Genomic DNA, 26,497 nt, shown 5'->3' on the forward strand with positions numbered 1-26,497 from the left:
GTTTGGTGTGTGTCTATAAGTGTGTGTGTGTGAAAGAAAGAAAGAAAGAAAGTGAATGTGTCTAAGTAGATGTAATCAGGCCGTTCACTTTTCAATCACAAAGCTCAGACTTCGATCCCATTGCTTGACAACTTGTGCAAGTGTTTTTACTAAAACCTAATTCAATGCAAGTGTTGTAAAATTAAACTGAATTGGCACTCCGTTGATTACGACTATGAGTTGATCCGATCGTAAAATTAGCGTTTAAGTAGCTAAGTACTCCACAGACACGCGTACCCTTAATGCAGTTCTCGGGAAAATTCAGCATGACACAGAATGCAACAAGGCTGGACTTTTGAAATACAGGTCCAACTCATTTTTGAAAACCAGTGGATGTATTTTACTGAATATAGGTAAAGAAACCTTCGACACCTGCTGGGTTCGGCTACTCCATATTGATAAGGGGCAAATACCCCGAAACTAGTCTGTGGATGTTGAACCAGCAAGGGGAAGCTGCTGACCTTCCCTGTTGGAAGGTTGTAATGGACACAGGTTTCTGTGTCACATAGCTAGCTAGAGGCGATGGCCTCTTGGAGCTAATCAACGACAGCATTCGTCCTATTTCCCTGGACTGCCATGCTAGCTTGGCGGTAACTATATATATATATATATATATATATATATATATATATATATATATATATATATATATATATATATATATATATATATATATATATATATATATATATATATATATATATATATATATATATATATATATATATATATATATATATATATATATATATATATATATATATATATATATATATATATATATATATATATATATATATATATATATATATATATATATATATATATATATATATATATATATATATATATATATATATATATATATATATATAGGTTGTTCATCACTTTTAGGCGTAGACGCGGCTATGTGGTATGAAGTTTGCTTCCTAACCACATTGTCCTGGGTTCAGTCCCACTGTGCAGCACCTTGGGCAAGCGGGGCAAATGTCCACACGCTAGATAAGCTTAGAAAGGACCTCACCAGCTTCATGAGTTCCCTTTGACTGAAGATCACGATAGAAACCAACCTGAAAACGGTGGATTTCCTTGATGTGACCCTGGATTTGGAGTCCGCTGCCTGTAGACACTTTAAGAAGGCAAATGAGTAACTATCCTATATTAACACAGGTTCTTGTCATCCAGCCATAGTTTTGAAGAACCTGGTAAAAAGGGCGTCTGCAGAAGAATCTCCAACCTATCTTCAAACAGAGAATTTTTTTTATAATGCCGCCCCGTAATACGATGTGGCTCTAGCTGCCAGCGGTTTAAAGGATAGTATTAGTTACATGCCAGATCTCTCCAGAAGAAAGTGCCACCGGAAAGTGTTGTGGATCACACCGCCCTTGACTTTAAGTGTTAAAACCCGAACAGATAAGATTTTCCTTAGCTTAGTAAACAAACACTTCCCCCATACAAATAGGTTCAGCAAAACATTTAATAGGTGCACCCTGAGAATTACCTTTACCTATGCACCCAATGTAAAAATGATTTTAGCAAGTAGGCCCACACCTGAGACAGACGCAGGATGCTCATGTAGAGGTAATACAACATACCCACTGAATGACCACTGTAACACGTAGACTGACGTATACGAGGCAGAGATAACAGGAATAGGACCAAATGGGCAACCAAACGTGCGAAAGTACGTGGGAGCAACTGAAGGCCCCTTCAGAGCCCGCTATAACTACTACAAGTCCATCTTCAATATCCTTGAGAGACGTAACGCTACATCCCTGACCAAACACGTATGGTCGTTGAGGGGAAAACACCACCGACTACAGCATAAAGTGGAAGATTCTGGAGAAATGTAAAGCGTACTTCAATAGCAGCAGGAAGTGCAGATTATGCCTGGCTGAGAAAAGATCGATTTTAAAAACCTCCCAGCACCCAGGCATCTACCTGAACAGCAGAGGTAACTTTCAATCCTAACCCTAGTGCGAAACCGATCAGTAAGATCGGCCGTAATGGATATGTACAGGTTCCGTTTGTGTGGAAGGTTATATTGTTGTATAGTCTGATTATATAGCCTGACTGTTAGTATTTGACTGGTATTTATTTGGTTGACCTCTGAGCCACAATATTTTAAAGCCATTCACGATAGACAGATTTAGTCGTTTTTAGTATTGAAAACGTAAATAGAAGACAAATACTGCATCCCGCAGAGCACTCTACCCATTATCGTGCAGCTACCTAGTCACATGACATGATATAAATATTATAGGCCAAATTGTCCTCGTATCATTCCCTACGGTCTTAGAGAAAAAGAATACTTTGGATTATGTAGTCTAAGATTCACAATGACTTGGAAAAGATAGGATGATCACAACTAGAATAGATTTAATCAGAGTCGACTATGATTAAACAGCAGTGGTTTTGTATGTGCTCGCTTGACTTGCTGGAAATAAATGTCGAAATTACCTCAAATCATACGCTGCCGCTTTGTGAGCATGTGTGTATGAGCATGTGGTGTGTGTGTGTGTGTGTGCATGTGCGCGCGCACACTCGCTCTTGTGTTTGCGTATGCAAACAGTGGGACAAACATATATGTCTGTGCGTGTGTGTACAAGGATCTAAGTTTGTAAGCTTCGAGCAGTCCGTGGTATGTATTAAAAAAAAACAACGTTATCAGAAACAACGATAGTTTATTGGTGATGGTTGTAATCTTCGGTGAGTTAACTTTGGATTCCTTAACGGCAATGTAACCTTCATATAATTAAGGTATCTTCGACCTGGTGAGTAGCCAGCTGAGTGACTTCGTTGAGTAATTATTACATCAGCGGATTTGCTAGCTAGGAAACTTAGGTAGCCTGGACTTTACCTGCTGCACTCTCTCAATTTCGATGTATGTATAGTGTGTGTGCGCGCGTGCACGTGTGTGTATACGCGCGCGTTTCTAGTCTGAAGAGAACTTGCCTATTTTGCCATCAATCAAGAGAGGGAACAACAGCGGAAATGATCCTCAGTATTTTTTTATATCGGTGTCTGGCTGAACCGCTAAGTTACGGGGATGCAAACACTGTCAAGCGATGGTGGTCGTGAAAGGGGACAAACAGATAGATGGATAGATAGATAGATAGATACGACGGGCTTCTTTCAGTTGCCGTCCACCAAACCCACTCATAAGACTTTAGTCGGCCCGTGGTTATAGTATAAGACACAAGACACTTGCCCAAGAACTGGACCCGGAACCAAGTGGTCAGAAAGCAAGCTTAGCCACGCCTGTGACAATTTGTATAGAACAGAAATTTAAATGTTCTCATTCCTTCCGAGGTCTGTTATCTACGAATAATGCTAAGGTCTAATAACTGAAACATCTGGAGTCACCGTATTCATCACCCATCAAACCCCCTCCGCAGTTATGCCCCTTCCAACCTTTAATCGGTTTGGTTGAGTTGTCTCCCTTGTTTTGACGTAGTCTGTACTATAACTGGAGGAGTGGTGAGAGAATGAACAGGGTGTTCCACTCGTAGACAACTGATTATGGTATGTGCTTTGGGAATTTTTATCAATTGGTTTGGATGGCTTTGAATATGTGTAGCGGCAGTATCACCGTCCTAGATCTGAGAACGGTGTACTAGCTTTATTAGGGGCCAGCAAGAGTACAGCAATTTCCGGGGCTGAAGTCTTTAAGGATGCAGCTTTAACTGTTATACGAGGGGTGGGGATGGAGTAAAAAATCAAGAATTATTAGCAAACCCGTTAAAAGAAGTTCTTCCTAAGTCTGTTTGAAATAGTAGCCAAAATCTCCTTGAAATAAATATTAATCCGAGGTAAATCAAGTGAATACTGATATACCCAACGTTAGAAATGATTGTCTTTTAAACAAAAACTCCAGCAACAATCATTGGCAGCAGATAAAAAGGGAGATAATTTTGTAAAAATTAATTAGAAACAAATTTAGTTTCCTTGAAAGGAAAAGTTAGTTTAGATTCGTTAGTAAATATCTTTCTTATATTTACTTTGTATATTACACTCATTTATTGTGCTTTTAATTATTAATTTTTCTGTGACAGTGGATTTTCATCGACGAGTTCATGAACCTTGGTTCTTTTCCCTAAAACTATATTTATTTATATATATTTTACTCTGTAAAGCTCAATTTAATTTTAATTTTTTATAAATTGATTTTAATTGAGTTTTTACCTGTAATTTTGGATTTTGTCCCCAATATTATATATATATATATATACATACACACGATATGTGTATATATAATCTGATCCATAGAAGCCTGGAAAAGTGGACATTAAATGATTGTGTATAATACACATGTGCATTTAAATTCTCATCACATTAACATGTATGTAAATGAACAATTACCTGATGTTTCACTGCTGAGATTATTGAAGTTCCAGGACAGAAATATTAAGAGAACCACTTCCAGGTAAGATTTCTTCAATGCAACGAAGACCTTGCATAAGAACCAAGTGAATTGATAAACTGATACACCACCACCACCATCATCACCCTCAAGGTAAGAGAGGAGGAGGAGTTAAAGTCTTAAAGAGATCATCTTTTGGCTTCATCTGTATTACAAATCTAGGAGCAGTGTGAGGAGATTTGCTTTAGTGGTAGTGTGATTTAATAATGCATTAGCAGTAGGATTAATGTCTGACCTGACAGTGTTAATGTCACTGGATTAAATGTTTTAATCTATTGTGGCAGTTGGAGGGGCTAATTTTAGCAAAAGGAAAAAACAGTATTACAACTTGCCATCACCCTCCCCACCATTTATGTAAACATGAATATCTCACATTAACACAACCACTATTGAGAACTGGCACTTTGTGCATGCATAATTACAGATGGAACAATGACAACTAGTCACAACCAAAATCAGTTTATATAGAATCATCAAGCAAAAAAAAAAAAATTCTACCCCCAATTTGATCCATTTTATTTACTATTTATCCCCCACCACCACCTAACCCATTAGCATTCAGATTTGTCAAATGTAATGCTTAATTATTCACATTGATAAAAATTAGCCAAGCATTACCTTGAAGTTTTTGAGATTTCAATGATGTGATTGCTTATTTTCAGAATACATATGTTGTGAGGCCAGATCTTGCTATCTTGAAGATAAAATCTTATTTTGGCTGGATATGGCCAGTTTAAACGCTAGCGTTAAACATGAATGTTCTGTTTGAACAAATTATACTGCAATAGACACCAAAAGAGAAACTCATACTGGATTTTGGTGCAAAGGTTTCTACTTCAGTATAGCTTGTTCTAACAGTACACCCACATTCAAGTGGGGGATATAACCTCTGCATTAATACTGCCTCTATACATCAACCATATTATCTAAATTTACATAACATACATTCAACTTCATAATTACTGATGTTGGCATCATACAATAATACTTTAATCTCATTTCCCTCCAATTCCAAGAGTTAAATGACAATATCAGATACCAACTCAAGTGGAAGCAACCTTTCTTTCCAACGTGTAGCAGTATATCTTTTTTGTGGAACACAATAAGTACCATTTATGTCGGGTCGTTGCCAGTGCCACCTGACTGGCTCCCATAAAAAACACCCACTACACCCTCAGAGTGGTTGGTATTAGGAAGGGCATCCAGCTGTAGAAACATTGCCATATCAGATTTGAGCTGATGAGGCCTCTTGGCTTGCCAATCCCCAGTCAAACCGCCCAACCCATGCCAGCATGGAAAACAGACGTTAAACGATGATGTTGATGATAGGAAGGCTTTTAATTAAAACCTTGTTTTGTATCTTTAAACCAAAGACTGTATTAAGGAGATTCATGTTAAAACAGTTGGTGGCAGGTAGAGCTACCATGTGGGATCTTGGCCTTATCACCATGGAATTTCTCCCGCACATGTGCCCTTATCACACATGAACATTTGTCCACAACTCTGACAAAGAATAACAAAACGACAATTCTTTTCTTTAGTATATTTATTTTTTGTCAATTCCACAAAAGAAAATTAACCCAGCTTCTGTGCTATTTCTTTAGCACGCACTCTCTCCAACTTACTTAACTTGGCCCGGGACTTGCAACCCAAAATACCACCACCCCAATGACGGCGAATCTGGAAAAAGCAAAAACATGAATCATAAATCACATGCAATGGAATTAGTAAACAAAACCTTCTAAATCTAACAACATAATGTCGAACTAAATCACAATATAATTAATATGAAATAGTATTGCTGAAAACAATGGCCACTTCGTAAAAGATTAAGTGCATAATTAAAAAGTAACTGAGTCACAAAATCTGCTTAAATAAATATTCAAGATCATAACTGATTCTTTCATTAATTGTCAGGTTGTAAAATTACACACAAAGCCTTTACAAATATTACATAGGCAAGTAGTTTAAGTATATAGTGAAGTTTATACCTTGTCATTTGTGTAAGTTTTATATATATATATATATATATATATATACATATATATATGTGCATACACACACACACAGGTATCATTGTGTGCTAAGATGTTTGCTTCCCAAGCACATGGATCCAAGTTTAGTCTCATTGCATGGCACCTTGGGTCAGGTATCTTCTACAGCCACAGGCCAACCAAGTTGAGTGGTTTCGATGGGCAGAAACTGAAAGAAGGCTGTGTGTGCGTGTGCACATATACATGTGCATGTGTCCGTCTGTCCCCAACCACTGGTTGACAAACTTGTGTTCTTGAGCAAAACATTTCATTTCACGTTGCTCTCCCCTGCAACAAACTGGCATTATGTTGGGTGCCTCTTTCTTACATTTGGTCAATTTTGTCATGCATAAGTAGTATGTATATGCAAAAAAATTTGAAAAAACAAAACAAAAAAAAACAAGAGCAATAACAAATAACTGACCTCTTCAAACCTGTCGTTGAAGTCTGTCCTGATGGCTGTGATTAAATTATTCAAATTTGACTTGTCTTCCCTGAAATTTTAACATATAAGAACCATTATAATTAACAGATCTCAGTAATTCACTTATACAGGTGATTGAAGAAAACTATATAAAACCACATGTAATAAAATTCCACCCTTCACAAACAATTGTTTTGAATGATTAGAAAGTATATGTAATCATAAAGCACAAGGTTCAATCCCCACCTGTGCTTCTATCGATAACCTCACGCCTACAAATATTGTGAAAGCCTGTGCTTATAATACAATGGTCTAGGCTTCTTGATTATAGACTTCACAATTATGTTATACTTGCAAATGATTGTGGTATATGCAGACATCAAACAACTGAAATAGTCATCATTAACCCTTTAGCATTTGATCTAGCACAATCTGTTTTACATTAAAACTGACCAGATCCAACCTCTCACACCTACAGTATAAAGTCATTCTAAAAATATACAAACACACCATTGAAATCTTGAAGATACAAGATAGACAACGTTATCCTCTAACACATGGATCTACACTGCAATATCATGGTATTGTAAAGTTTAAACTTTAATACTGGTCTCAAATTTTGTCACAAAGCCAGCAACTTTGGGGATTTCTGGGGGTTGATTATATCAACCCAGTGCTCAGCTGGTATTTATTTTGAACTCAAAACAAATATGGACGAAATAGGGATAAGCTAGCGATTCTGCCAGCTCACCACCTTAAGCCCTTTCATTACCAACCCGGCTGAAACCAGCTCTAGCTCTGAGTACAAAGGTCTTGTTTGCATAAGTTTTGAATTAAAACCTTCCACCAAACCATAATCACAATTTATGCTTCTAACACTAGCTGAATGATAACCAAGTTATTTAACTAAATTCTTTGTTATATATAAAGTAATTGAAAGAAACACAGAGCATCACAAAATAAATACAGTAACGAAAGGTTTAAACTTAGTTAATATTATAAATAGGTTGATATTGTTGTGGCGATATTGATACTTCCACTCAACAGTTGATATTGATCAATTAGTTGTCCCGGTTCACACTAGTACAATTAACTGATCCATGTCAACCCTATTACTCTAAATTAAGGAAATTATATATCAAGAATTTTTTCTATCATCTTTAACAATGTTTGTCTGACATTTACTTACTAATTAAATTGTTCTAAATATAATTAACATTAAACAAGTGGAAGGAGTAATACTCACGGGTAGACATCGGTGATGGCGAGACATGAACAGGTCTTTGTGTTGACAACTCTGCCAAGACGAGCCTTTCCTTTTACAATGCAATAGGGGACATCAGTTTTACGACACAGTGCAGGCATAAAGAGCACAAGCTGAAAAGTTGGTTGAAAACTTTTTAATATTAAATAATAAGAAGTCTTGTACAGATATTAAAAGGACAAGATCTGATTTCGAATTAAGTCACAAGGAAAGCAGGGGATACAATTAGAAATGATCACTCAGAAGTCGTCAGTGTCTTCAAATTTAAAAAATTCAGTTGAAGAAATTCAAGCATCACTGTGATCCAATTGAGTAAAAATGAAGCCAAAGTATGTTGTGAATTTAAACCAGAATTATTCAAACTATTGTTTTATCTAACCACTTCCTCAACAAACACAATCAGCAATGCACAAAAAATACTATTTCAAAAGAAATGGCCAACAACGATTTCAGTATCTGAGAAATTGTTTCTATCTAACAGTCTTTGTTCTTGTGACAGTGTAAAGAAAGAGGATCTGGTGTTGTGACATTCCTTTAAGATACTCATTGACCTCCATGGAATAAACAAGTCACTGATTCAACCATCTGTAGAGTAGGTGTGTGTGTGTGTGTATGTGTGTAAAACCATTCAAATCTGAATGTGTTTTAAAGGTGACATTAACAATAGTTAACATAAAAATAGTAAAGAAAATGAAGTGATAATAATAATGGTATGTACAGAGTTGACAAAGTATGCTAATGGAGACAAAGAAAAATTATAACCAAGTGTGTGTACAAATATATATAGTCCCACCCACACTAGCATGGAAGGCAAACGTTAAACAATGATGATGTATATGAAACACAAATTATCTCACTCACACTGAATTCCCCACCTCCACCATATCTTGTATAAGTCATCAAGTTCTTGCTTTATTTCTCCATTATTCATTCGACATTTTACAAAATAAAACCTTAATTTTAACAAAACACACAAAACTATTCAAATGAACCTAAATGAATAGGCCAAAAGGTAAAAAAAATCATTACAAACAACTGGACTCGAGATCTCGGTAGTAAATAAAATATCACCATGGAGATGTAACTGATAAATTGTCATCATCATTGTCCAATTTGCTTACAACATAGCTTCAAACTCCTTTACTGCTGTTACAATGAAGTAAATACTTTATCATTTGTTACTATTAGTGTGTGTTTGTGTATATCATAATTATGCAAAAGTCTTGCATTTTCAGAAAGCGAAAAAAATAGTTTCACCGTTCCATTTCTTTTTACATTGGCAACACTTTCAGCTTTCATATATACTTTGTTGGATGCATAAAATCGTAACTCTATGCATGATATTTTCAGCCAGAAGTATTTTTGCAAAACTGTCTTATGTGGACTTGCTATATTTTTGAAAAATATTAAACTGTTGTACTACACTTCGACAATTTTCATCTGAAACAACCGGAGATTACCTGAGATAGATATAACGAAGGGGGGACTTGGTCACTTTTTCTAAGGGATCAAGCATCCTTTGCTTTGTTTGCAAAATTTCAAGCTATGGGTTCGGATAAGAGCAAATTCAAACTGGCTAGAAGGGAAATAACTCAACACTAACCATATATAGAAAATATGGTAACAATAAACTGTACTGGAGTACATACAAGAGTAATTCAAACAATGTTGTATGTAGGTTTATATACAGGAGTAATTGAAATATTTATAATAGGTTTATTCAAATAATTAAAATACCCCACCCCTCTTGCTCTCTCTCATATATATATATATATATATATATATATATATATATATATATATATATATATATATATATATATAAAGAAAATGAGTGCAAAGTAGAATTGAAAATGTTTGAATCTAATCCAATATATTTCATCATTGCTATCATCAGCTAATTAAAAATCATGCTCTCCATCATGTTAGTGCTTTCCACTCGTGAAATATTTCATTGAGAAAATAACGACAAATTTAGTGAAATAACTCATGAATTAAGCTTAATGTTTGGAATATAAATTAACATTTAAAAGATTTTAATTTAGATCACTTTTAAACAGAAAATTTATTTAGACTATCTCAGGTAAGTTGGTACCAAAAAGAGTTATGCATTAACAATAAATTTTTTAAATATCTAGTAAGTTACTATAACAAAGCTCAAGAAAGATAATCGCTCATATCATTCACAACAGTTAAAACTGGACTCAGAGATCTCGGTTGGTAGTGATTGTATTATCACCATGCAGGGATCTGACAGGTTTACTTCATCATTATCCAAGTCTTAACATCACTTATCCTATAGTTAAACACTTGTATGCTGGAGAGCTATAACAGTTGTGTTAGCAGTTACAGTTAAATATTTTTATAATGACTACCATAAAAATTTAAACACTGCTTATAGATAAATACACCATGTATTACATTTATATAGACTAGCAATGCATCCCGGCGTTGCCAGGTGTTATAACCTACAGACACATTGTATTATTTGTTCCTTTCTTATGGGCAAAATTGGCACAGCTGATAATTAGTTAATGGCATAATAGAAGTTATTGTTTGTTTAAAAGTGAAGGGGAGGGTACAATTTGCATGGGTTTGCATAAAAGTACTTTCTGTACTTAAAAAAAGAATTACAAACTATGTATTGTTTCATCGTATAAAAGGGGGTTAGTACGATTTTGATTTTGTCCAGAAATCACGTTTTCAGCATTTTTATTCTCCCCCATCCTCACTGCAATGTTTTAATAACTTTTCGAATTTCTTTTTTATCTATGTAGAAAAAATAGAGATTACAAATCTGAGAGATACATATTTTTTAGTTTAATTTTTGTTAAAGAAACACTCAATGCTCCTTCCTCCATCTCACCCACCCATCACCTACGTGCTTTCATGTGCCACTTACACAACATATGTTCACTCACTCACTCACTCTCACACACATACGAAAAATATGTATGCATATGTACTGATATATGTACATATACATAACACACCCCTTCAGTCACTCTTACTCTCTTTCTCACACACGTCCATTTCATTAACACATACATACATCTTTCATTTTCTCCTCACTTGCACTTTAAAACAGAAGTAAATAAATAAAAAAATGTTAAGGTAATTAACACACATGACAGCTCTGCAAATCAAAATGAAAGATCACCTAAGCAACTTTATTATAATACAGATGTGACTAATTCGGAGAAACATTACTTTATATAGAGACTATCTCTTTGGTAAGTTGGTACCAAAAAGAGTTATGCATTAACAAATTTTTTTAAATATCTAGTAAGTTTACTATAACAAAGCTCAAGAAAGATAATCGCTCATATCATTCACAACAGTTAAAACTGGACTCAGAGATCTCGGTTGGTAGTGATTGTATTATCACCATGCAGGGATCTGACAGGTTTACTTCATCATTATCCAAGTCTTAACATCACTTATCCTATAGTTAAACACTTGTATGCTGGAGAGCTATAACAGTTGTGTTAGCAGTTACAGTTAAATATTTTTATAATGACTACCATAAAAATTTAAACACTGCTTATAGATAAATACACCATGTATTACATTTATATAGACTAGCAATGCATCCCGGCGTTGCCAGGTGTTATAACCTACAGACACATTGTATTATTTGTTCCTTTCTTATGGGCAAAATTGGCACAGCTGATAATTAGTTAATGGCATAATAGAAGTTATTGTTTGTTTAAAAGTGAAGGGGAGGGTACAATTTGCATGGGTTTGCATAAAAGTACTTTCTGTACTTAAAAAAAGAATTACAAACTATGTATTGTTTCATCGTATAAAAGGGGGTTAGTACGATTTTGATTTTGTCCAGAAATCACGTTTTCAGCATTTTTATTCTCCCCCATCCTCACTGCAATGTTTTAATAACTTTTCGAATTTCTTTTTTATCTATGTAGAAAAAATAGAGATTACAAATCTGAGAGATACATATTTTTTAGTTTAATTTTTGTTAAAGAAACACTCAATGCTCCTTCCTCCATCTCACCCACCCATCACCTACGTGCTTTCATGTGCCACTTACACAACATATGTTCACTCACTCACTCACTCTCACACACATACGAAAAATATGTATGCATATGTACTGATATATGTACATATACATAACACACCCCTTCAGTCACTCTTACTCTCTTTCTCACACACGTCCATTTCATTAACACATACATACATCTTTCATTTTCTCCTCACTTGCACTTTAAAACAGAAGTAAATAAATAAAAAAATGTTAAGGTAATTAACACACATGACAGCTCTGCAAATCAAAATGAAAGATCACCTAAGCAACTTTATTATAATACAGATGTGACTAATTCGGAGAAACATTACTTTATATAGAGACTATCTCTTTGGTAAGTTGGTACCAAAAAGAGTTATGCATTAACAAATTTTTTTAAATATCTAGTAAGTTTACTATAACAAAGCTCAAGAAAGATAATCGCTCATATCATTCACAACAGTTAAAACTGGACTCAGAGATCTCGGTTGGTAGTGATTGTATTATCACCATGCAGGGATCTGACATGTTTACTTCATCATTATCCAAGTCTTAACATCACTTATCTCATCCTATAGTTAAACACTTGTATGCTGGAGAGCTATAACAGTTAAGGTAATTAACACACATGACAGCTCTGCAAATCAAAATGAAAGATCACCTAAGCAACTTTATTATAATACAGATGTGACTTAATTCAGAGAAACATTACTTTCATTATTCGCACATTGGTCTTGTAATTGAATACTGTAATTTTGGTTGAAATTGAAAGAGTGAAGCTATTTTCATTTTCTAATGAAACTTACTCATAACTTTCAATATTAGCACGTATCACTTTTTTGGGAGGGGGGAGTCACATATATATATATATATATATATATATATATATATATATATATATATATATATATATATATACTATAACAGACATACCATTAACACACACCTCAAGCCTATCTTTCCCTGTGTAAGTCTGTCTGTGTCAGTCATCAAAAAAATGTACGTATACAGACAGGCACAAACACCATTACACATATACTTGTCAGTCATCAGCCTAATGTATGCAACAAACACATATAAAAGATTTTAATTTAGTTCAATTTTAAACAGAAAATTTATATAGAGACTACTATCTCAGGTAAGTTGGTACCAAAAAGAGTTATGCATTAAATTTTTTTTAATATCTAGTTAAGTTACTATAACAAAGCTCAAGAAAGATAATCGCTCATATCATTCACAACAGTTAAAACTGGACTCAGAGATCTCGGTTGGTAGTGATTGTATTATCACCATGCAGGGATCTGACATGTTTACTTCATCATTATCCAAGTCTTAACATCACTTATCTCATCCTATAGTTAAACACTTGTATGCTGGAGAGTTATAACAGTTAAGCTAATTAACACACATGACAGCTCTGCAAATCAAAATGAGAGATCACCTAAGCAACTTTATTATAATACAGATATGTGACTAATTCGGAGAAACATTACTTTCATTATTCACACATTGGTCTTGTAATTGAATACTGTAATTTTGGTTGAAATTGAAAGAGTGAAGCTATTTTCACTTTCTAATGAAACTTACTCATAACTTTCAGTATCAGCACATATCTTTCCGTGTGTGCGTCTACCTGTGTCAGTCATCAAAAAAATGTATGTATACAGACAGACACAAACACCATTACACACATATACTTGTCAGTCATCAGCCTAATGTACGCAACAAACACACGAACACATATAGAAAATGTGACATCATTGTGGTGGTAAAAGATGTCATTTATGATAGGTGACTAAAAGAAAAATGATAATCTTAATTTTTTGTATGAAAATAGTTTAGTTGGTAGCCAAAAGCTTACTGAATCTTTTGCTTTGGAATGCATAAGGAACATACGCACATATAGATAAACCTAATGCAGTTAGGGGAAACACCTACCTCAATGGGATCAACATCATGAGCAATGACAACTAATTGGGCTGCTTTCTGTTCTATAAGGCTGGTCACAGTATTGGCTCCAGACCTAACAACAGGGGGGCGTTTTGTTGGTGTATCTGTTTTACCTGCAGCTCGTTTCTCGGCACGAGCCCTTAAACGTGCTCTTTTCTGATGCTTGGTTTCTGGACGATATTTGTCCAGAAGTTTAAACATCTGAGTTGCTGCAATTTGGAACAAAAAAACAATACATTAAAGTAATTGCACTAAAATCCAACCTAATTACATTCTGGGTGGATTCAATTACAGGACTTATAGATTTACCGACAAATACGAACCTATAAACCAGCGTTTCTCAACCAGGGTTTCCCAAGGTTCCATGAGAAAGAGTGAGATAAGCTAATACTAATTTCATGATTGTAATATTACTATACATGCACAACATATTATTGGCTATTGTAATATAGACATCATCCTATCTAACCTATTATGTTATCAAAAAATATAACCATTGAGGATATATTTAGTGATGTCTGCAATTTATGGACAACATTATATATATATATATACACACACACTATTTTAAAGGTCAAAAGGTTAAGAAACACTGCTATAAACATTCTATGGTAAATACACTTGTACATGATTATCAATGTAGACTACTTTTTTTATACAATTGCACAATCCTAATAATTTCTTTATGAAAAGTAAACTGGGGGCACAGTTTACCTTGATCAAGCTTGGTACTGCATTAGCTGTAAGTTATATACCACGGTATGGTCAGTCAGTTACAGTAGTATAAGAGTACTCAGTGGCAGCATGGGGACAGGTACCAAGTAATAGCTATTTCGACCCCTCTCTAGTCAGGACAATTTTTTTATTCCTTTTCGAAAAATACCGGTATTCTTTTGATATAACTCGATAAAATCAAAACACTATAGATATAGCGAAGGCAGCTTTATACTGTATAATTTAAACTTCAAGAATGTTTTTTTATGAAATTCATAAAATGCATTGTATAGTCCCTCCTTTTCTCCATGCATGTTGCAATATTTCTGCTTGGCGTGAAGCAGGTAAGAACAAATATGTAATGATTTTTTCCCTTCAAGTTTAAAATGAGACATTGCTGGCATAATTACGTTATCTATATTCCACAACACATAAATACATAACAGAACAGGCAGACAAGAACAAGCACACACGTACAACTGATTAGCTTTCTTCTCCTTCTCCCATTTCGTCAACTAACAGTTGACATGTGCTTCCACGGAAGCAGCCGAATTGAAGTGTTTCGATTTTGTCAAGTCATCAAAAGTATACCAAAATACCTATTACATAATCAAGAGTTGCTTATATATATTTTCATAAATTTTCCTCAACCTCAACATAGCAAGTATATCTTCTCAAATCAAAATAAAACTGGACTTACCTAAATCTTTGCTAAGATTCTGCCTAAACTGATTGATTGGTGGTGGAACTTTGAGGCGTTTATAAAGAACAGCCCTTTGCCTTTGGATCTTCACGTAACGGGGCCATTTTACAAAACGTGTTAGATCCCTCTTGGGTTGGATATCTTGACCTGAAGAAAAATACACAATGAAATTTAGCCACGTTTAATTTGTAATCAGGTATTTTTATAAACAAGAGAATAATCATGTGAACAGTTTCCAAATCAACAACCCTATCAGTGAGGATGCCAAGGTTTCAGAACTGGTATTCATATTCCACTGTTGCTTGGCCTCAGCACAAACCATACAATGCAAAGGTTCAAATACAGTGAGGATAAGTTATACAAAAAACAATAACTTCATAGTGAACTTGTATAGAAAAAAGCAGAAGATAACCCAAAACTAACATAACAAATCATATCAAAGCAACTACATAATCGACTATTATTGAACTAGTGCCCTAATTAATAAAATGCAGCATTTTACAACAAAGATAGCAAGATTCCGTTTGAGAAATTACTGGAAGCTACTTGCGAGTTAATATTTCTATAATTTATATTCTTCAAACAAGAGAACCTTAAAATTTCCAGCTGCAAGTCAAACCTTATTACTATATAAAAAATACATATACAGACCTAATTCAGTTCATATGATTTTCACTAATATTTAGAAATGATCTAACTATAAATCTCACAGAGAGACATAAGCAGCAGTGTTACGATAAAGCAGTTGTTTATTGTCAACTTAATGTGACAGTCCCAATAAGGGAATCATGCTGCTGCTATTTAGCCCTAGGAAGCTTCACAAATATAAGGACACAGGAAATGTGTCAAGGCCAACAGGAAGCGGTCTAGCTTCCTAGGGCTAAATAGCAGCAGTATGACTCCCTTAATGGGTCTGTCACATTACGTTGACAGTAAACAATTGCTTTTTCACTAATATTTGTTCTGCCATATTTTCAAGTAACTCAGACAGCCAAGGGGTATATTTCACAGAAAATTCAATACCAATAACGATTGTCATCACAGTTAATTTATACGGAAATCACAGAAACCTTGAAATAGTAACTAAAAATCTAGTATACTGCTTTCACCACATACACCCACTCCTTTCTTTCTCAATATTCAGTATATTATCATGTTAGATGATATCACAAAATTTAACCCTTTAGTGTTTGCATTATTCTTCCAAAATTAATGCTTTTTTTATCCACATTGTTTTGAACTAATCATACATTACCTTGTAGCTATGAATTTTGATGAGGTAGCTGTTAATTTTTAAAACAATATTGTAGGGTTGGTGTGAGGGACCAGATCTGGCCAGTTTGAACAAAACAGGCAGAATACTTTTGGCCGGATATGGCCGGTTTAAATTCTAAAGGGTTAAATAACTTAGCTATTAGATTTGAAATTCTATAAATTTATGAAAGGAACATTTATGTTTAAAATGTATTCTAGTTATAATATATTGAAACAAAAGATCTAATTCTAATTAAGCTCCACAAAGAAACTACAAAAGCATATTCTTTCAAAGCTCAGAAATGCGTATAAAAAATGTCTCATCAATGTCAGAGAGGGCAAGGTAAACCTCATAGCTGAGAAATTATATGCTTCGCAAAAGCCATCTAAAGTATTATTTGTGTAGAATATCATGGAAAACGTTACAATTTTAATATCTAAAAAACAGTAAACCATTATGTCAGATTCATAAATGTTGCAAAGGAAAACAAATTACTCCAGTCTGATATTTCAAACGATTCCATTATATCACAAGGTACAATGAAATAACAAATGGACGATTTGGTGCAGTCATTTTGAAGCCATCCATTTGGCACCCAACGGAGAAATAAGCATATAACAGAGGGATGAGAAACAAAATTACAGAAAGCAAGAGAAATTATTTAAAAATATGGTTAAACTATAGTTATCTCCCTTCGTATAACAATAGTAGACTATAGTCAATAAAATACTTTAAATATACCATTGACAGGCTGAAACCGAGTTCCTCAACTAAGACTAGTTTCATAAAACCTTATCTTTCTGTAATTGAAACAGCACAGTTATTCATCTCCTAATAGTAGTTTCTAAATGATTTATCTTTTAGCTCTCTTTACATCAATTGTTTTGTTCACAGTACCAATACCAAAATTTAAAATCACAATCCTCTATGCTTACTTACTTTGACAAGAAAATGAAATCCATTAACCACTAAATTTTCCTAATCAGGTTTCATTATTATTACTTCACCAGCCGTCATCAACTTAAGCAAAACCCTATCTTCAGTACCAAAATATATTAAAGTGTTAATACCAAAATGGTAGGTCCAAAATGTACCTAAAAATTCTAATAAATTCTTTGAATATCCATTGATCTAACACAAAATAATGTGACAGACATTTATCACCAGTTCATACACAAGATAATAATGGCCAGTGTCCTACAACTGTCACAGTTAATATAGGAAGAGATATCGTACAAATGTACCATAGGGTACAAGTGTGCAGCTCTTTTCCAATAAACAAACTGACAGGGTTTGTCTTAAAAAAATAAACACAAATTTCTGAACATATTACACAATCACGTTCAGGTCCTTCATAAATACAAAAAATTCCACACATTTTAACGTCCACTTTTTCATACTTGCATGGGTCAAGCAGAGTTTACTGTCCTATGGCTGAATGCCCTTCCTGATTTCAAGCAAGGTAATATTTCTCCATGGCCAGATATGCTCATGAAATATTGGAAATGACATCTAGTATGGTGGCAACTATCACACAATGTCAAAGAGACAAATACAGATATACAATGAGCTATATACACACCTCAGATATATTAGTGTTCAATCTACAGATTGAACACTAATAAAACCAATACATCTTGAATTTCATAATAGAAGCACCATTTCCATATATGAAATTATGCCCATTCAGTCAAAAGTCTCTACTTTTCAGAATTTACACATGGGAAGTGTATTTGAGTTAACTACAGCTACATGGGGGTGGGCATTTTAGTTACATAAGCCTTAACTAAGAATAAGAATTTACAGAGAGATATTCATTAGAAGCTCAGAAATGCATATAAAAAAATGTCTCATCAATGTCAGAAAGAGAAGGTGTGAGGTGAGATCTAGCTGGTTTGAACATAAAACAGGTAGAATATTTGGGCTAGATATGGCTGATCTAAATACTAAAGGGTTCATCTTTGTTTCAGATATTGGAATGGTAGACAAATCATTCCAGATATATTCTCTTGGTCTCTTCCTAATGGGACAGGTCATGCCAAATGTTATATTAAAGCTGAATATCTAACACGAATGTAACAGGTATTTATCACCAGTTCATACACAAAATAATGACCGGTGTCCTACAACTGTCATAGTTAATGTAGGAAGAGATATCGTACAAATGTATCATGGGATACAAGTGTGCAGCTCTCTTCCAATCTACAAAATTAAATGAAATTGTCATCTTAGTCCAACAGATAGGCTTCTCTAGTAAACATGTCACTTTAGGCTGATGAGGTCTAACAAAACAAGTTCTTAGCGTTGATGAGTCCTACTCACCCATTGTATTCCATATTTAATCAAGGTTTAGCATTTCAGGTTTATCTCATCTGCCTTTGACCAATATTAGCATCTTCTACATGACATACTCCTATCCTAGTACCCACTTTCCAGCCATGCTCACTCACCAAGCTTTTCATCTATTTCCCAATTGTTTAAGTGTCAGTCCTTGTAATTATCTAAACCCTAAATATTGTTTAGGGATAGAAAACAACTACCAAAACGTAACCAGTTTAAACCTCTTCAAACATCAGATCCCTGAAGCAAGGCTATGAACTATTGCCATTCAGTCAGTGTCAGAAAAGACATCTAAACCTATCAGCTACATACACTTTCAAGAGTAATTTTATTCCTATAATAGTCCAATTCTTATCCCTCTGTAATGTGTGTGTATAATATATAAATACATGTATATATTTATTAGATATTCATAGTGATATGAATATCTAATATTTCAACATCCCCATCTATTAAATATGTAACAACGCTTCGACAATAAAATTGGGGGTCACATAAATACAAAAGCATATTCTTTCAAAGCTCAGAAATGCGTATAAAAAAATGTCTCATCAATATCAGAGAGGGCAAGGTAAACCTCATAGCTGAGAAATTATATGCCTTGTAATTATTGTGATCCTTTAGATTAACTAAATATTTCCTTCTTACATTTCTCAGAAAATATCAGTTACAAAATAAATCATAAGCATTTTATACAATTCAACTTATACAGAACAGACTCAAATGGCAAATTATTTTAATCGTTATTTTATACAATCAAGCCTACTGTTACTACTAAGTGAACATAGATGTGTGTATGTGCATATATACATACACAGACAAATTGAAGTGACCACTGGTGTAGAAAATGATAGTCCATATGTAGAGCACTCTTCCTATGAAAGAAAGACAACAAAAATGCTAGAGCTTACTATTTTCAGTATTATTTCAAGATTTGTTCTTAAAAGCTAAAGTTCCCAATACTAGTCTATAAAAATAACAGGCTATACACATGTCAACAGTATCGCTAGAGCTATACCAGTCATTTACCCAGTGCAGCACAAATTGCTAACTAGCTAGCCACTATGGGTAGCAAAACAATTATCAAATTGTGATTAAGACAGTCAACAGGACCCTAACCCTCACTATCAACACAGGGATGAAGTGAGATAAGGTGGACTCAGACAGCCAAGGGATCGATTTCACAGACAATCACATATCCAACAAGTGTCATCATAGTCAATCGTTTGTTTAGAACAAATCAATGATCTCAAGTATTGTACAATGCTGAAATACATTTTCATCACTTACTTCTTCCCTATCAGTACTACATTAACCCTCTCCTCTACATTGCTACATGCTTGTTTGAAGTGATCACTGCGGAAACAAAGTTACGCAGAATGAAAACAAGCTGGAAAAAAGATAGCTTGTGGTTTCCTACAACCGTAGAAATACGGGCATTTTTTGCCATAAATATTATTATAGGTATTAGACAGTTACCCAAGATTAGAAATTACTGGAGCAATCAGGAACCTTTTGGCGATCAGTAGAGTGAGTTAACCAGTCATAATTTAATTTCTATAACTTAAAATTTATAGACATTTTACATTTTCATGAACCATTTACTTATGAAATGAATTAATATCCTGCTACAGTATCACTATGTTCATATATATATATATATATATATATATCACACAGGATATTTAATAGGGGTGAAACATGTGTTACTTCCACCAATTGGCTTTACAGGCATCATCAACTGCATGTTTTAAAATATTTTCTCTCTTCGAGCAATATAATCCTGATTAACGTTTTTCAACTTGAAACCCACATATATAGGTGGTTTTCATGACCAATTCCTTTTTTCAACTGAATTATAGCCATGCCAGGGCACCAACTTGGGAGCAAGTGAGCAATCAACATCAGCTATTTTATCACTTTTACAGAACTAAATTTTAGCCTTTCTTTTGTAAAAGGAAGCAAACTGCTGCACGATTTTACATCGATATGTATATTACAAACTGACAGCCTCAACAGATTGATCAATCTGAAGCTCAGTTAAAACAGGTCCACAGTAACATGAAACTCAAAACCATACTTGCAAAAACCTATTTAACTATTCAGGTTATGTGTACACCTTTTATTTTCTTTAAATTATTCTCAAATAGAGAAAACTTTAAAAAAGCCTTTCAAACTTATTTTTATTTCCACATCTCATCTGCTACAAACTGGAGGTCAGTTTAAAATAATCTTTAAAAACCAGTAATTTTTTTTTTTAATTTTGTTTGTAAAATAATCTTGTTTTTATTAATACTTCTCTATTAAGACCACAGGTTACTTCAGTCAACAGGGCACTGTAAACCGTTGTAACCAGGAAAAGTTTGAAGTTTGGTCAGGCTCAGCAAAAACATTTGTAATCATTAATATTCATGTAGCAAATATTCTTAATTCCATCATTGCCTGAACATTTTCTGAAGTCATGAGCCCACCTCTCAATTTCTTTACCACAGAAATAAAATTGAACACTGAATTAAGGATCTGCATAATGGCAAGGAAATAAATAAGCCAACATTAATTACAAAATGTGTATAAATAAATCTAAGCTATGTGTATTTATAATCTAATATTCCTGGAAAATCTTACTATGATGTCATATTTGAATAGAAAACAATGAGGGAAATGAAAGAAGTGGAAGAAAGAATCATTGCTGTTTTCAAATGATTATTCAATCCATTAGAAGTGGTTAAATTTTCCTCAAATCAGTTTTACAAATTGAAAGGACTCACTGGATAATGAAAGATGAAACACTTTGGCTAAATAGAACCGTCCAGTTCTATTCACTGGATATTCCAAAAATAAAATCCTATGAAACTCCTCAAAATTTGACCTGTTAATGGAAATATGACCATAAAATTTGTAGTTCACACATTAAGTTCTTCCATAAAATAATGCTAGCACTGGACTTTATTATAAAATGAAGACAGAAATTTAAATTTACTCACCAATACCAAAGTTCTTTGGTCTTTTCTCAAACAGTGGGTTGACCACTTTCTTTGGTTCCACCTTCCTAGCAACAGTAGGAACTGGTGGCAACTTCTTTTTTCCTTTCTTGAATTTAGGCTGCAGGAGATGCAAATGAAGAAATGTGAATTCTAATTGAAAATTTAATCACAAAATTCTGTATTTCAAAACCTGATGTGCTTGACAACTGCTTTCACCAATAAATCTTGTCTAAATCTAAACCCCCTCATATATATATATAGTTAATTGTTCAGTTTACAAGTGTGTAAAAAAAAAAAATGAAGGGACACAACCCTGAAGAATTACCCTCTATCTTAATTTAAATTTGAGTGATGTTTCTGTCAGTTACGTTTTTATGTCCGTTAACTCCGAGACCGTTGGTGCAAGGACAACACTCAAACCAGCAACTCTCCTAATCCCAGGGGCCCCACTGAACTCCCTATTTTTACTGCATTTTTTAAACCAAATCGAAGCAATGACAATGAATTTCGTACCATGAACTCCCAGAGAGTGTCGTAATGACGTTCAATTTCTGAAGGGTTGCTGAAATGGAGTCCCACTGATCCCCACCCCACCTTATTTTTACTGCATTTACCCCGCTCCTACGCTCATTGATTAAACTATGATCAGCATCAGGACTTCGCACATTTGCAGAAATAAGTTTCATTGCACAAGGGTACAGGGCCACGAAACGGCCAGGCTCCTCAAAGGTGCCTTCCGCAGGATCGGATTTTTTACACACATATAGTTGTGTGGTTAGAGAGCTTGTCTCACTAGATAGGACGGAAAACATTTCCTACTTGGGAACACGAGGGGGGGGGGGCATCATAAGGTGAGATAACGTGGACTCAGACAGCCAAGGGATCGATTTCACAGACAATCACATATCCAACAAGTGTCATCATAGTCAATTGTTTGTTTAGAACAAATCAATGATCTCAAGTATTGTACATTGCTGAAAAACATTTTCATCACTTACTTCTTCCCTATCCCTACCAGTACTCTCCTCTACATTGCTACATGGAGCACGGCACTGTCATGGTATTAGCTGTCAGAAGCGAAAGTAGAAAAATCTAAACAAGGAATGTTACTGCTGGTTTGAGTTGAAATCTGTTTCTTTGGCTACTGACTGGCCGGAGCTATCTATCTATCTGTCTGTCTATCTCTCTATCACTCGTCCACCTTCGTTTGTTTCCGTAGAATTTATCAAATTAGAAAAAAAAAAACTTTTTGGCTACTTCCATCATGCTAGCTCCACACGAGGGGCATATTTTTGGGGTATTTAAAAGTCCATGTCTCTTAAGCCAATTAATACTATTTTCTGTTGTAGCGGTGGCGATGGCAATATCGCGGTGATTAATTCCAACTTTGGATTACGCGTGGTGGTGCTGATTGGTGTATGTGATTTGTTTTTAAAAACAATAATGAATAATGCAAAAATATATTTATTTAAAAAGTTTAAACTGAATTTCATTTGTTTAAATTCTACGGAAACGCATTTTCTAATTTGATAAATTCTACGGAAATGCACTTTCTAATTTGATAAATTCTACGGAAACAAACGAAGGTGAACGAGTGAGAGAGAGAGAGAGAGAGAGCTCCGGCCAGTCAATAGCCAAAGAAACAGATTTCAACTCAAGCCAGCCGTAACATTCCTTGTTTGGATTTTTCTACTTTCATTTCTGACACCTAATACCATGACAGTGCCCGAGGGGGGGGGGGGGGCATCATAAGGTGAAATAAGGTGGACTCAGACAGCCAAGGGATCGATTTCACAGACAATCACATATCCAACAAGTGTCATCATAGTCAATTGTTTGTTTAGAACAAATCAATGATCTCAAGTATAGTACATTGCTGAAAAACATTTTCATCACTTACTTCTTCCCTATCCCTACCAGTACTACATTAACCCTCTCCTCTACATTGCTACATGGAGCACTTCATTTCTACCCAAGACATGTCATTTTTTGCAACTTCCAACCATTTCTGAGAATGTTTACTACTTTGGAAAGACAATCACTTGCTAATGTAAATTAATATGAAGCAAACTTTATGACAAATGATAATGTAATTTATAATTAGAATAATAATTTCCTACTTGGGAACATGGAAGGGAGCATCATAAGGGGCATTTGGCCGTAGAAAAGCTACCACTCGAATCCTCTTCGTCCAAACCATGCCAGCATGGAAAACGGACGTTGAATGTATATTTCTAATTAGATCATTGTACAAGACATAAAATCAAAATATCAATGAATTAATTATCCTATCACGCTTCTATTCAGCTCTAGAGATCACAACACATGACTGATCCTTATATTTTATCGACCCCTGAGGGATAAAAGCATCCATCTGACGACTGTCTTAAATCCGCAACTGAGGTACAATATAAATACTGGACCTTAAGTAACCCATACACACACACTTGGACATATATTGAAAAATAAAAATGTTTGATTTCTCCCAGGAACTAAGAGAGAAAAAATTAGCGGAATAAGTGTTTGGATATTTTTGCTGCCAGCCACTCTTCTACACAAAACATTGGCTTCTATCAAATAATGAAGTACCGTAAATCTTCAGAGGATAGACAAATTGTTAGATATAACATCAGCCCTGATCGAACAAATTTCATGGCGTTCCAGTTGTGGCAAAGTTCTCAAGGACTACGTTCTCCCATTGTGATTTCATGTAGTCATACAATGGCTCAGACGTTTTACTGAGTAAGGAAGCCCTAGTTTATATACTCTATATCGTCAAACACATATAGGTGCAGGTATGACTGATTAAAAATTTCGCTTCGAAACCATGTGGTTTTGAGTACAGCCCCAATGTGCGACACCTTGGACAACTACTATAGCCTCGGACCAATTAATACCTTCTAAGTGAATTCCGAAAATGTGTAGAAGCCCGTTGTATATACACGGCTGTCCTGCCACTGCTTAACAAGTGTTACTTTAAGATGGCGAAGATAAAGAATACGCACACCACCCGTTTTCGGCGGTTAGGATAACACCGGACACGTGTGGTGTGCGTGTGTATACAGGAAACTTAATGTGAATATATTTAAGGACATTATCAGAAAGCTTATCAAAAAAGGGCAAGCAAATTGTTTCCATTGACACTTGAAAAAGCTTCACAGATTTAACAGATGGACATCGGGGAAGGCCTTCTTTTCGATATAGATATTTTAGAGCCGATCTTTGGTAAAGATCGCCGAAGACACTTTTTACGGAAAAGGCCGATATTTAGGACTCGTACCGTAAGATCGCCGGAAGGCCTTCTTTTCGATATAGATATTCTAGAATGCCTAAGGGAAGCCCTCATCAGAACCTGCAACTTAACAATTGATTCTACTCAAATTCGTTTATTTCTCGCGTTTAGGATAAATATATTTTGCCGATTTACATTTTACAAAAATTTTTGTCTTTTTACTTAAACACTTTCCGTATTTAAGTTACGTCCCTATATGCTTTGAATTCAAATCTTGCCGACATAAATCTTTCCATTTTTTAGGAATAAATTAATGGACCGCTCGGTCAAGGCCTTGATCAACTTCAAAAATATTATAAAGTATAGAATTATAAAAATATATTTTACATTCACTATATATATATATATATATATATATATATCATAAATATACAGGGATTAGCATTGAGGACTCGAGTGGATATACACGTGCACACATAATTCTAATATATATATATATACAGCCACACATTATATAAGGACACACAAATAACGTTTGTTTTTTTTTTCTGAGATGGTAATTCTTTTAGAATAATTAAAATTAATCCAATAATTACTAAACTCCACCTTAAAATAAAAAGTAACAAGAGAAATTGTAAAATGGATGAAGAAAAAGCACAGCTTACCACATTTTTTTGCAATTAAATTCACAAAAATATACAATATTTTTTACAAAATATCTCTTCGTATATGTAGTAGACTCTTACAAGATACAAAATACATATTTGATGCTTGATTTAAAGTTGAAATAAATATAGATGTTTAGCGATTACAAAATACAATCAAATGACACGATGACTTACCATGATGAGTCCTAAGCTAAAAAGGCCGATAGGTGGCCGAATTAAATAAAGCTACCTTACTAGATTATTCTGAAGCCACATTTCCGTATAAACAAATTACTACAAGGCAGAAATTATGTTAAAAAAAAGAAATGAAATAAAAGTTATTATTGCATGATATTATTTAGTATAAATAAACCTAAATTTGAATATATATATATATATATATATATATATATATATATATTTCAGGAATATCGTATATGTAATTTTTACAAACAGCCCTAT

At 34.4% G+C, this 26,497-nt stretch overlaps 3 protein-coding genes and 1 non-coding gene across 4 annotated transcripts in view; 1 reads left to right on the forward strand and 3 right to left on the reverse strand.

Moving 5' to 3' along the window:
- LOC106877261 (uncharacterized) overlaps positions 1-4,633 on the reverse strand; it is an 81,950-nt gene extending 77,317 nt beyond the window's left edge. The window contains exon 1 of the mRNA XM_089340634.1: positions 4,402-4,633. The gene's annotated coding sequence lies outside the window, so the exon portion shown is untranslated. The remainder of the gene's footprint in view (positions 1-4,401) is intronic.
- Positions 1-26,497, forward strand: part of LOC106877273 (mediator of RNA polymerase II transcription subunit 22) — a 36,430-nt gene that overhangs the window by 243 nt on the left and 9,690 nt on the right. The window lies entirely within an intron of this gene.
- On the reverse strand, positions 5,991-26,068 carry LOC106877269 (large ribosomal subunit protein eL8; the record flags this gene model as incomplete). Its single annotated transcript, XM_089340729.1, has 7 exons — positions 5,991-6,142; positions 6,920-6,989; positions 8,166-8,296; positions 14,149-14,369; positions 15,575-15,724; positions 22,157-22,274; positions 26,054-26,068. Coding segments are annotated over 7 exons (810 nt in total), but the record flags the coding sequence as incomplete, so codon positions are not given.
- On the reverse strand, positions 8,418-8,486 carry LOC149131332 (small nucleolar RNA SNORD36). Its single transcript, XR_016238150.1, has one exon. It is a non-coding gene; the product is annotated as a small nucleolar RNA SNORD36 (small nucleolar RNA).

This window comes from Octopus bimaculoides, chromosome 23 (genome assembly GCF_046866305.1).
Source record: "Octopus bimaculoides isolate indiv1 chromosome 23, ASM4686630v1, whole genome shotgun sequence".
In the NCBI taxonomy this organism is placed as follows: domain Eukaryota; kingdom Metazoa; phylum Mollusca; class Cephalopoda; order Octopoda; family Octopodidae; genus Octopus; species Octopus bimaculoides.